The sequence below is a fragment of the Stegostoma tigrinum genome, chromosome 12, assembly GCF_030684315.1.
Source record: "Stegostoma tigrinum isolate sSteTig4 chromosome 12, sSteTig4.hap1, whole genome shotgun sequence".
NCBI classification, from domain to species: Eukaryota; Metazoa; Chordata; class Chondrichthyes; order Orectolobiformes; family Stegostomatidae; genus Stegostoma; species Stegostoma tigrinum.
This window is the reverse complement of record NC_081365.1, coordinates 79511955-79525708: the sequence shown is the minus strand read 5'-3', so window position 1 is coordinate 79525708 and position 13754 is coordinate 79511955. Positions and strand designations below refer to the sequence as shown.

At 43.8% G+C, this 13754-nt stretch overlaps 1 protein-coding gene across 2 annotated transcripts in view; it reads left to right on the top strand.

Moving 5' to 3' along the window:
* Positions 1 to 13754, top strand: part of vwa8 (von Willebrand factor A domain containing 8) — a 354489-nt gene that overhangs the window by 298693 nt on the left and 42042 nt on the right. For both annotated transcript variants that reach the window (XM_059650499.1, XM_059650498.1), the window contains 2 exons: positions 5267 to 5423; positions 12367 to 12475. In XM_059650499.1, the coding sequence (XP_059506482.1) occupies positions 5267 to 5423; positions 12367 to 12475 (266 nt within the window). The remainder of the gene's footprint in view (positions 1 to 5266; positions 5424 to 12366; positions 12476 to 13754) is intronic.

Sequence of the window (13754 nt, the reverse complement as noted above, 5' to 3'; positions counted from 1 at the left end):
TGTTCCTGAGATGCTGCTTGGCCTGCTGTGTTCATCCAGCTCCACACTTTGTTTTGGTGAATTTCTTTTATTCCTGCACAGTGCACTGTTGTCGATTTACTAACTTTTCGTGGGAGGAACTGCTGTGCCTTGGGGCCAGACACTTACCTGAGCTGTAGGAGGAGCTCATTCAAAATCCATCAGTGTGAAAGAGTGAAAATTACAATTTGAGCGAGGCCACTCTAAAAGTGCCTTTTTAATGCTTGTTACAAGCAATCATTATTCACAGACTTGTTACTAATGATGGTGCAGGAGATATAATCTGTGTCATTTTCATAATAAACACTGCAGAAATTCTGATAATTTATTTGGTCTTCACCAGCTCTATGCCACTGGTGAAGGCATTTTTTTTCATAAGCGAGTTGCTATCGGGCCCGGTTTTTCTTTAGCAGAGTATCTGATAGCGACAGCTATTTGTTAAATTTACTGCTGCAGCCTTCAGCTTGGATAATTTCTAGCTGCTAGTGTGAGCGGATAACAGGACAAGTGAGGGCACAGGGCGAGCACCAGGATATCTCCTTAACCAGACAGTTTGGAGAAATGTGAAAGAAACAGGACATGGATTAAGGAGGAAATTTGAACAGGAATGTGTGAATTTAATCTCCAATCAGTTAGGAAGAGAGAAATGCATAAAGACAGCATTAAAAGAAAGGATAAGTAAGAAAACAAAGTTGGCACTTTAACATCTCCTTGAAGCCCCACATTCACAATTGGACATATTCAGTCCAGAGAGGTTGGTTGTCACTTATCTTTTATAATGACCACACTGAATCATAGAATCCTTACAGTGCAGAAGCAACTGTATTCGGCCCATCAAGTCCACACTGACCCTCCGAAGAATATCCCACCCAGATCCACCTCCTCGTCAACCCACCAATCTGCCCTCCTCCGCCACAGACACCACAGCAACCATGTCCCTGTAACTCTGCAAACCCATGGATAACCCACCCATCCTCCACATCCCTGTACACTATGGGCAAGTTAGCATGGCCAGCATCTGCAGTTCCCATTATCTCTGATACAGTTTTAACCTCAGCGTGAAGCCTCTTCCAGGGATTCCTTACCTGAAGAAGTTATCCTCCTCCCTCCGGACAAACTTCAGGGGATATCTGTCCCATTGCAACTGTCTTGTAATCTCTTCGGCCTTGAAACTGATTGACCATGTCCTGAAGCAAACCAGGTACTACAGCCATATCACCTTCCTCAGCACCTGCCTACAGAACCAGATCATCCCCAATGGACTACAGTCCACATTCAAGCCTTCCCAATTGGGCCCCAACTGTGACCATATCTACATCCTGAACATTGAGACTCTTCAGAAGTGTTTCTCCCTGCGAGTCCTGAAACACACAGTAGCAGAGGGGACAGCCACACTGAGCCCTGCCGAATCTTCACCATCCCCCCCAGACCTCCCCCTGACTGAGGACGAATGGTCATTCCTCAGTAAGGGGCTCACCTCTGTCCCCCTACAACCACACATCAACGAATACCAGGTACATTTGGACATCGAGCAGTTTTTCCACCACCTCCACCTCTCCACCTATCCTTTCCTCTATCCATCTTTGATTCGCCTCCACCGTCTCTCCCTATTTATTTCAGAACCCTCTCCCCATCCCCCTTTTCTGATGAAGGATCTAGGCCCAAAACGTCAGCTTCTGTGCTCCTAAGATGATGCTTGGCCTGCTGTGTTCATCCAGCTCCACACTTTGTTATCTCGTATTCTCCAGCATCTGCAGTTCCCGTTATCTCTCTCTCCCCATCAAACTGCATGTTTGGACTGTCAGAGGAAACCAGAACACCTGGAGGAAATGCACACGCGCGCACACGCACGCGCACACACACACACACACACACACACACACACACACACACACACACACACACACACACGCCACCCGCGGATGGAACCGCAATAGGGCCCCAGGTACCGTACGGTAGCTGCGTTAACCACTGACCGTTTAATCAGCAAGTACGATGAATACCTTAAAGGAGAAATAAAAAGCTGAGGGTGCAATGTCATCTTTGTAATGTAATTAGAGTGTGGAGCAATTTGGACTACAGATGTGTGAATATTGGGGTTTTGTTTTGCATCTATATTCCATTGAAATTACTGTCCCATTTCTTGCTAAACACCAGTATCAGTCAGTAAACCCTGGCTTAACAGTTTGACATCAATCTTAACTCTCTTGGTAGCAGTGTCGTTCAGATTCAAGCTAATGCTACTCTTTCTCCTTAACCCTGTATCAATCCCAAACTAATCCCATTGTCTCACTCCTTCCCCACAGTCCTGTATCTACCCCAAACTAATCTCCCTCTTGCCATAGATGCGTGTCAAACCCAAACCAATCCCATTGCCTCCCATTAGCCCTGGGTCAATCATAAATTATTCCCACTGCCTCACGCTGTCTCCATAACACGGTAACTATCCCAAACTAATTCTGTCTGTTTTGGTTTAGCCCTGTATCAATCCCAAACTAATCCCACTGCACCTCTGTTTCCCCATAGTGCTGTGTCAATCCCAAACTATAATTCCCTGTTTTCTCCATTCATCCTTCACTAAATAGTGCTGTCCTCAACTTCCAAACTTCAACAAGTTTCTTGATAATGAAATTCCTCTACTTCCCTCAGTGATGATTTGAAAATGTTAGCATCACTTCTCTGACTGTCCAGACGAATTAGGATCCACCTTTTCACTCGATCTCAGAAATCATAGAATCCCTGCGGTGCAGAAAGAGGCCACTCAGCCCACCGAATCCTAATAAATCCGCCCAAAAGTATGTCACTCTATCCATGGTAGGACAATTTAGCATGGCTAATCCAACTAATCTGTGCATCTTTTGACTGAGAGAGGAAACTGGAGCACCCAGTGGAAATGCACGCCGGCATAGGGAGCATATGCAAACTTCACACAGAGAGTCATCCAAGGCTGGAATTGAACTAGGCCTGGCATGAGACAGCAGGGCTAACTACTAAGTCACCATGGCACCCAAAACTCCTTTGTCTCTATTTAGTTTCCCTTTCACTCCAGTGTAGGGTTATATTGTCCTGAAGGTACATCGCCCATTGGGACGGGTCTATCTCATTGGATGGTTGCTAACAATTTTGGTCTCCTTACTTGAGAAAGGATGTACTGGCACTGGAGGGGGTGCAGAGAAGGTTCGTGAGGTTATTTCTGGAATAGAGAAGGCTCCCTCACAAGAGATTTAGTGGATTGGGAATGTACTTACTGGAATTTAGAAGAATGGGCAGGTGGTGGTCTCGTAGAAACATATAAAATTATGAAAGGGTAGAAACAGGGAAGGTGGAAGTAGAACCGGAGGGTGTAGTCACGAAATAAGGGGCAGCAGGTTTAGGACTAAACTGAGGAGAAACTTCTTCACCCAAAAAGTTGTGAATCTGTTGAATACCCTGCCCAGTGAAGTAGTTGAGGCTACCTCGTTGAATGTTTTTAAGGCAAAGATAGATTTTTGAACAGTAAAGAAATTAAGGGTTATGGTGAGAGGGTGGATAAGTGACCACGATAAGATCAGCCATGATCTTATTGAATGGCATTGTGGGCTTGAGGGACCAGATGGCTTACTCCTGCTCCTTACGCTAAACTGGAAGACAGTAGCAAATAGGTTGATAGCTTTGACGTCTCACAATTTTTTCACCAATTTTCTTCCTAACTGTTTAAAATTCTGGATCTCCTTCCTCCCCCAAACACACCTACACCTTTCTGTCTACCTTCCATCCCTGCGCCCTTCACCATGGCTTGGCTGCACCTACTCTAATACTATTCCTCCTCCTTGTTTCATTGCCCTGTCTCTTCCTTTCACTTCGTCTGCCTCCGCCCTCCTCTCACCACCTCCCTCACCTCCCATTCACCTCTTGCTGTTCACTACCCACCTCCATTCCCTCCACTCCATAGCCGCCATCCTTCCATTCTTTAACCTTCTTCCCACCTCACTGACCCACCCTCCCTCCTAGACTCTCCTGCCACCTGCTCCATCCACCTTTCCTCAACCACCTTCTTCCCCTCTTCCTTCCCCCTCTCAACTTGCCTTCTTCTGTTTCTCCACATTCCTTTCCCCTCCGTTCCCCCTTCCACTTTCCCTCCTCTTCTCTGCCTCCTTTCTCTTTTGCCTCCCCTTCCTCCATCTCCTCTTTCTTTTCCCTCCTCTTTACCTGCTTCCACCTTCCCTTCTGCTTCGCCTTCCTCCATACCAACATCCTGAGGATTACCATTGACCCGATGTTCAACTGGGCTACATGTAAATACAGTGGCTATAAGAGCAATTCAGAAGCTCAGAATCCTGCAGCAAGTAACTCATCGCCTGATTCCCCAAAGCCCGCCCATCATCCTCAAGGCACAAGTCAGGAGTGTAATAGAATACTCCCCACTTGCCTGAATGGGTGCACCTCCAACAACACTCAAGAAGCTTGACACCATCCAGGACAAAGCAACCCGCTTAAATGGCACCATGGCAGCAAACATCCAATCCCTCCATCACTGACACTCAGTAACAGTAGTGTGTACTATCTACAAGGTGCACTGTGGAGATTCACAGCACCTTCCAAATCCATAAACACCTCCACCTAGATAGACAAGGGCAGCAGATAGAAAGTAACATGACCAGCTGCAAGTTTCCCTCCAAACCACTTAACATCCTGACTTGGAAATAGATCATCATTCCTTCACTGTCTCTGGGTCAAAATCTTGGAATTTCCCCCACAGCAGCATTGTGTGTATGTCCTTATACGAAGTGGGCTGCAGTGGTTCAAGAACGCAGCTCATCATCACCAATAAACTCTGGCTCACCCTGTGACACCCACATCCCATGAATTAATTAAAAAATCGAACAGGAGGCTTAGTGAACCAACTGCTGTTATTTGTATATTGTGGAGCATCATAGACAAGTAGTGTAATTGGAATAGGAAGAGACCATTCAACCCTTCACGCTTGTAGCCGAGGCAATTTGATTACAAAGGTATGCCCTATCCCATCCTAATCCAAAGTCCACCCAACCAAGGCATCTCCGTGAGTGACCAAAGCAGCATCAAGTGAGGAGCTTTGTTTGTTGAGCTGAACTGTAAGCAACTGCACATAGTTCTCAGATAATACAATTTGGCCCGTCATGTTTGTGCTGATTCTCCAAAGATGCATATAACCTGTTGTCATTCCACCACCTTGTTCTCTGCAGATGCCCCCTTTTTGGATACTACCAATGCTTGTTTTTCATTCCAGGTGGAAGAGATACTGCAGGGCTAGGTGGGAAAGGTGGTCCGTATCGTTTGGATGCAGGGCACAAAGTTTACCAGGTGTCACAGGCTGAAAAGGACGCAGTGCCAGAGGAAGTGAAAAGAGCTGCAAGAGCGATGGCTGAGAAAGCTTTCAAGGAAAGGTGTGTGCGCTGAACCTGTTCTCCTTTCATCCATGCTGGTGATCAAAGGAGCAAGTGACTTGTGTTCAGCCTGGCAATAGCTGGAATTTCAAGGAAAGGTGACATGTTGAGTAGAGAGCGTACTGTTTCCCTTCCCCTTTTTGAGCCACTTGTGGGACCATTGGGAGTGAACAGAGAGAAGGGCGACAAAGAGATGGTGAACACAGGAAAGGAAATGAGACAGGGTGCTGAGAAGGTGACGCATAAGGGAAGGGAAGAAGAGAAAATTTATGAACAAAGGATGAATTTGTCATAACATCATGTCGCCTCTTAATGAAATTCAGAGAAAATGCGGGTAACACAAAAACAGGGCTCACAAATATAGGATAGCCACTAACAAATCCAACAGGCAAATCAGGAAAAAAACCTCTCTACCCTGAGAGTGATGACAATGTGTGACTCGCTGCCATAGAAATCATTACATTTATACATTTAAGGCAAAGCTAAGGAGGAGGTTCACGTGGAGCATAAACTCTAGCATTGACGATCCAGTTGATGGCCTGTTTCTGTGTTGTCAATTTGATGGAATATGTAATAATGGTCTACTTTCATAAACGCCCACTTATTTAAAATTTAGCCTCCACATTGCTGAACAACTCTTTAAATGTAAAGCTAGATAAAGAGTAAAAGATGGCATGGAGCTCCCACACCTCCATCATTTGAATTGACTTCTTGGAAGCCCAGTCTGGTGTGACTCTCTCTGATTCCACCACCAGCTTCAGATTTGCGTGTCATCTAACTTTGCCCTATGCAGGAGCTAATTTTACTACAGTCCTACATGAGGGGAGAAAGAATTTGTAATTATGTAGCATAATATCCAGCCTCAGGGTGTTCCAAAGTCTTTTACAGTTGATGTGATGGGGGACTCTAATATCATTGGAGTACTACTTCAAATGCCTAGGCTAATGCTCTGGGTTCAAATCCCACCATATCAGTTGGTGGAATATAAAAACAATGAACAAAACCTGGAAGCAAAAGCTAGCCTCAGTTACGGAGACTGTGCCAACTGTGATTAATTATCTTAAAAATCCATCTTTATTCCTGTGGAGAACGATATCACCCACCCATTCTCAGTCTAACCTATATGTGACTCCAGGCCCAGGCAACATAGTTGACTCTTGTATAAAACAATGATGCTGGAAATCCAAAACAAAATCAGAAATTGCCAGAGAAACTCAGCAGATATGGCAGCATTTACAGAGGGAAAAAAACAAAGTTTCAAGTCCATTGACCCTTCTTCAGAACTGATGGTGGCTCAGAAAAGTTGGAACTATATACTGAAGATGGGGTTGGGTGACGGGGTACTGAGCAGTTATGTTGTGATGGAGCCCAGGCAAAAGGAATGACAGGCCAACAAAGTGATTGATGATAATAAATGGGGAGAAAGATGACTTGCTGATAGCGACCATACTTAGTGTGAAACTGGGTCGGCTGTGCTGAAAGCAGCTCGCGTGATGCGGTGGGGGTGGGTAAAGGACATCAAAAAGACCCTGAAATGATCACACTCAGTTTTGAGCCACGAAAGCTGCAGCTCTCACCCCTTCTCTTCCCTCCCACAACACTGATAGGATCCCCCTGGTCCTCACTTTAACCCCCAACAGCATCCACATCCAAAGGACCAAAAGCTGCCACTTGCACCACCTCCAGTGGGATGCAACCACCAGACAAGCATTCTCCTTCCTTCCCTTGTCAACCTTCCATGGGGACTGTTCCCTCTGGGACACCTTAGTTCACTCCTCTACTCTCAATACCTCCCCAGACCCCCACAGTACCTTCCCATGCAATTGCAAACTGTGTAATACCTGCCCATGTATATTCTCCCTCCTCACGACCCAAAGCCCCAGACACACCTTCCACATGAAGCAGCAATTTACCTGCACTTCACTCTATCTGGTCTATGACATTCACTAATCACAATACGATGTCCTTTACATTGGGGAAACAAAGTGTAGACTGGGTTGCCGCTTTGCCAGATAGAGTGAAGTGCAGGCAAAAATGACCCTGAGCTTCCAGATGCCTGCCACTTCAGCACTCTGCTGCGTTCCCAACATCTCAGACTCAGGTTTGCTGCAGTACTGCAGTGAAGCTCAGTGCAAGCTGGAAGAACACCATTTCATTTTCCTGCAGCCTTCAGGACTCAATCGTTTTTGACCCTGAACACCCTCACCCCTACATTCTAGGCCCTGTCATCACCCAGGCTGCTTTCTGCCCAAGCAACCATGTTCACATACTTATGGTCCCTATTAGCAACTTTTCCTTCTCCGTCATTATCATCCATCACTTTGTCTCCCTAACCGTCATTCTCTCTTTCTAGGCTCCTTCTTCACTCTCTGTCTTCATCTTTTCCTATCTATTATAGTTCTGAAGAAGAGTCACTGGACACGAACTGCTTTCTCTCCACAGAAGCTGCCAGGCCAGCTGAGTTTCTCCAATAATTTCTGTAGTAGGCTCTTAGCTGCTGTGCGAAATGGCTGAGTGAGCACCTCAGTTCAAGTCAATTAGGGTTAGGCAGAAAATGCTCGTCTTACTGCATCCCATTAAAAAAAAATAAAAATATTACTTTTACAGTGAAAACTAATCAGCCAGTCTACAAAGAGCCATAGGCATCTCTTTCCATTAGAGTGAAGCTATTGATAATATGTAATTTGAGGGGCAACGTTCTGCAGCTCATTCAACGTGAGGAGGTAGTTCTGCATAAACTACCACAGTTGGTACACGGATTAAAGCTGTTGCAGTGGCCATAATTAATCACCAGCCACTCTTGTAAGAAATGTAATTTACACAACACAAGATCTTGCAAAGTGATAATGGCCAGGCCACTATACTAATGATGTCAGTTAAGTGATAGACATAGATGAAAAGACAGCTGAGGAGAACACCCTTGCCTTTCTCCAAAACACCATTCTGGATCTTTTAGGTCCACCTGAGAAAGAGATGGAGCTTCATTTTTGTGCTACTTTTGAAAGACTGTCCATTAGGCCCACATTACCACGCTGTAAAGTCACACTAGGTTTGAGCTCAATTCTCTGAAATGGGGCCTGAATCCAGAAGGCCCAGCTTAGTTGAGATCCCTGCGAACTAACCAGGACTCATACTGCCAAATAAAAGACTGTCGACTATCATTCACAACATGGGGGCAAATCAAAAGTATCTTTTGGCATAATCCTAAAGAACCAACGACTGTCCATTTTCTTTCTCAACTCTCACCCTGCCACTCATTTCATCATGCTTTATTCTTCCTGCCTCTGAAGTTTTCAATCTTTCATGTTACTGAAGTGCAGCCCCTTCAACAACTTCCAGACTCACTCACTATCAATCCCTGTCTCCAGACATGGGCACAAGATCATCACTGTTCCAAGCTGATTCTAACCAGCAGCTTCACCACACCACAGAATATGGAGTCTCCTTTGTAATCTCCTTTAGTAAACGAGATAAGTAGTTACTGGGATAAAAGGAAAATGCTGCAGGAAGCAGAAATCTGAAATTAAAATGGAAAATGTTGAAAACACTTAGTAGGTTAGAGAACATCTGTGGAGAGAGAAAAACAGTCTAATTGTTTCAAGTTGACGAGCTTTCATTAGAACTAGCCAGAACTAAGGAGAAAGAAAAAGCAAATAGACAGACAAGCTTTAATATACTTTCTCGGCCAGCAGTTATTATTCATTCCCAGTTACCCTGGAGAAGGTGATCATGAGCTGCCTTCTTGAGCTGCTGCAATCTATAACATATAATGACACGCACACTGCTGTTAGAGAGGGAGTTCCAGGACTGTGTTCCACCGCTGTTGCTAGGTCAGCGATATATTTCCAAATCAGAATGTCTTGTGGTTTGGAGGACCTTGTGTAAGCTTCTTTCTGGTGTAAACAACTTTTGAGTACAGGATTTCCGAAAGCTTTTTTCCACTAATCAGTTTCATTGCGAATGGGCCATTCCAAAAGTGTGAACAGAACATTGTTTGTCCTCTCATGAAATCCATCCAATTTCATGTCAGTGTCAACACCACTTCTTTCAGGATTTTCTGTGAATTGCTCTGTTGCATGAAGGGTGCTATTTATGAAGTCTGCACTGAATTGTGAACGAGGCTTGTCTCCTTTTTAAACCACTGAGAAAGCTATTGCTTAATATCGAAACATTAACAAACTGTAGACAAAACCAATGAACATTGGACACACCGGAAAATATAAACACAGTCTATCTTGAGAGAGAGTTTTAAAAAGACCATTCAGAGTTTGTTCGTTGTGTTGAAATCAAAGGAGCGGTGTTTCATATTCCGTAACTAATCACGATTCTTGTCATGTAAACTCTGTCACCGGTAGGATGATTCTCACTTAATCCTGGAAATTCTTTATAACAGCTGAGGATGACATGCTAGTTGTCGACTTGGTGTTGATGTTATCTTGTACATTATTACCTCGTTCTAGAAAGCTAGCACCATTGTAGCATTGTGTGTATCCTGTTAATACTCAACCCCAGTGAACCCCTTAAATCACAAACTCATTGAGTGCATCTTTTAATGCAGAAACACAATTAAATTGCTCTAATATTCAAACCACATTCCATGTGCTCTTTAATACTCAAACACAGTAAACCCATTAAATACTCAAAAACATTTAGAGTGCCCATTTAATACACAACCCCTTTAAAATTCAAACACAGTAAACTCCTTTCGTACTCAAACATGAAGTGCTTTAACAGTCATTGAATATTCAAATGCAGTAAACTGTAATAGATAAACAAGAGTAAGCCATTCAGCCTCTCTAGCTGTTTCACTTTTCCTTGTATCATTGATTATGTGTGCCACAGATCCATTTCTTACTCAAGCAATACAATTCATCCTTTCCTACTCAACAGCGTGCATTATATCCCTTTAAATTTTTAATTATAATTCTCTTCTTGAAGGAAGATAAATCACATTGTGGAAACTATCGAAGTGTGCCCATTTACACAGCAGGAAAAGTCTTGGCACGCATTGTTCTGAATCACCAACTTCTTATGGTTGCGAGAGACAAAATGTGAATTCAGACATTCCAGAAGAAGCTCTGAGATTGTCTTTGTTGCCAGGAAAATCCAAAAAAAAATTCAAGAACAGAACCAGCAGTGCTGTTTTGCATTCACTGGCCTCAGCAATGCATTTGTTTCAGTAAATGGTGAGGCCTGGTGGATTATTCCCCAAGGATTTGGATATTGAGAAACTTCTTCAAAAGCCTTAACAGCTTCATGATTGAACTGCAGATATCCTTAGTGGAAGATCTGTAGAATATTGTACCTATGCCTTGCACTCTTAAGTTCTCCTGTAATCAGCTATATAGAATCCCCATTGTGCCGAAAGATGCCATTCGGCTCATCGAATCTGCATTGACCCTACAACGAGCATCCTACCCAGACCACTATCATGTCTCTGTAACCCCATAATTTCCATTGTTGGCTCGCCTAACCTGCATATCCCTGGACACTATGAGACAAGTTAGCATGGTCGATCCACCTAACCTGCACATCTTTGGACTGTGGGAGACAGCAGCACTAACCACTGAGCCACATGCTGCCTTTCTTTCACGCGATGTGAATGTCACTACCTTAGACATGCTGCACCAAATCAGAAGGCAATCAAGAATCATGCTACTCCAAATTCACATGAGGCTGCCATCATTTCCAAAGCTCTTCCTATTCTGAATGCCTGTCTGAAAAGAATGAGTTTCTTTAGTTTGTACCATCGCATAAAGGTGAATATCGATATGGGAACAAGTGGAGAAGTTTTGAGAAGATTAGCACCTGTTGATCCTGACCATGTCAATGGCTAACATATCCTAGTGTAGGGCTTGAGCATGGAACTGTGACTTCAGAGACTACCTACTCATTCTTTCGCAGCTCCCGGCAGCGATTACAAACCTCCGTTCAAAGTCCAACCTCCAACAACATTGTGATGGGTAGGTTTTCGTCAGGCAAGTGGAGTATTGGATATGGAGCAAAGGCAGCTAAATGGATTAATCAATGGTAGAAGGAAAAGTGTAACAGGCCGAGGAGGCTGAATGACTTCCTCTTGTTTCTCTATTACAAAACTTGGCTGGCAGCGCAGTTAAACAGAATTGAGCAAAGAATCAGGACCGGCTCGGAATTAGGAGATAGCAAGAACTGCAGATGCTGAAAGTCAGATTCGATAGTGTGTATCAACCCCAGCTCAGAATTAGATGTGTTTTACCCCCAATGATTAAATGGCAGTTTTACCAGCCATAATTATTTATTTAGGGTGGCATCAAGTATCTGCTGAGTAAGCTAGCTAAATCAGAGTTTTAATACAGTAATGAGTTGCATTTTAATCCAGGCTTGATATTTCCTTTGTCCTGCAACAAAAAATGCCGGAAATCGCAGTAGATCAGACAGCAGCCAAGAAGAGAAAGCAAGCTAATGTACAACAATGATCTGTGTCTAACTTTTAGACAGGAAGGAACAGACAGTCCCACTGGAGTGGGAGGAGGGGAGAGAAGATGTGGTGACAGAGAATGTAACAAGTAAAGCTAAAAGACAGGGAAGGAATGGGAGTGGCTTTACATTCTGAAGATATTGAAGGTTGTAAAATGCCTAGTCTGAGGATGAGATGTTGCTCCTGCAGCTTTTATTGTGATTCACTGGAGCACTGCAGCATGCCAAGGACAGATAAGTGGGCATGCGAGCCCACTGTGTTAAAATGACTGGCTACAGGAAAGTTGGAGTCATGCTTGCACGTGGACTGGAGGTGTTCTGAAAAGCGGTCCCCCAATCTGCATTTGATTTCTCCAATGTAGAGTAGTCCACATTGGGTGCAGTGAATATAATACACAAGGTTAGAGGAGGAACAGGTGAAATGCTGCTTCAGACAAATTTTACTTGAGGAGCCTACAGCCAACAATTAACTTTGCTTCTATTACAGGTTAAAGGAAATTCACATGAGTGAATATGATGCTGCAACATACGAGAGGTTTTCAGGGGCCATACGACGACAAGTTCAATCAATACGAGTCATTCTCGATAGCCTGCAGGTAAGCTGAAACTTGGATACATTGTACAATAAATCAATTTAGAACAAACCTCAAAGTCTGCTTTGACATAAGTGACGAATGATAAGCAAGATTGGAAGTACTTGCGTGTATATGACATTTGTGTCCTCAAAGTGCTTTTCATGCCAAATTTTGAACTACTATTTTGTCGTTAAGCATGCCAGCCACTTAGTGTTCACAATCGCTGCACAAACAGGAAATGAAACACATGACCATTTACCTGAAGAAGGATCTAGCCCTGAAAAGTCAGCTTTCCTGCTCATCTGATGCTACTTGGCCTCCATCTCTACACCTGTTGCCCCATTTATCTGTTTTGGTTTAAGGATAAATATTGATCAAGAGAGCTTTCCTTCACTGCATTTCTTCAGTTCATGCCTTGAGAATTCGAAAACCCACCTGAACAGACAGGTGGTGCCTTAGTTTGAATCTCTCCTCCAAACAATATAGCTTCTTATGTTATGGACCAGACCAAACCCCCTCGAAAGATATCAAGGGGATAGTCTGCAGCCTAACTTTTTATTCTGTTTGGAGGAACACGTTGCTGTGTTCCACATGTGATTTGATTAATCCATTACTAGGCTTCAAGCAAAACAGCTTTATTCTTACAACACAGTTAAAATGCAAGCAAAAAAGAGAATTGACATAGCTTTATTGAAATACTTAATAAAATAAAATATTATTTAGCTACTAATCACCAACCGTTACAATATAGCAGCATCTCATGAACACACCCTTGGCAAAGGCAGATTCAGCAAAATAGAGATAGTAGGAGCTGCCAATGCTGGAGATTCAGAGGTAACAAGGTGTAGAGCTGGATGAACACAGCAGGCCAGGCAGCATCAGAGGAGCAGGAAAACTGACATTTCGGATCTGGACCCTTCTTCAGAAATTCAGTTTTCTGAGGAAGGATCCAGACCCAAACGTTAGCTTTCCTGCTCCTCAGATGCTGCGTGGCCTGCTACCTTCAAAACAAATTTCCCTCATCTGCTATCTCCCGTACAGTCCAGGAGAAAGGAACACTGAAAGAAACATCATGGCAGCAGAGAGAGAATTTAAGCTTGTTGATACTGGAGACAGAGTTGTATCTATCAGCTTCAATAGCCAACTCCAAACCCCAACTAAAAGCGCAATTAACCCTTGGGTCTGTGTGAGCCTGCCTCCACCCACTCAAGCTTCTTTTGTCAAATTTGAAAAGAACACTCAAGGAGGTCAAAGATATATACCCACTGATTGTAAGCAGACATTCTTTCACCACAGTGGC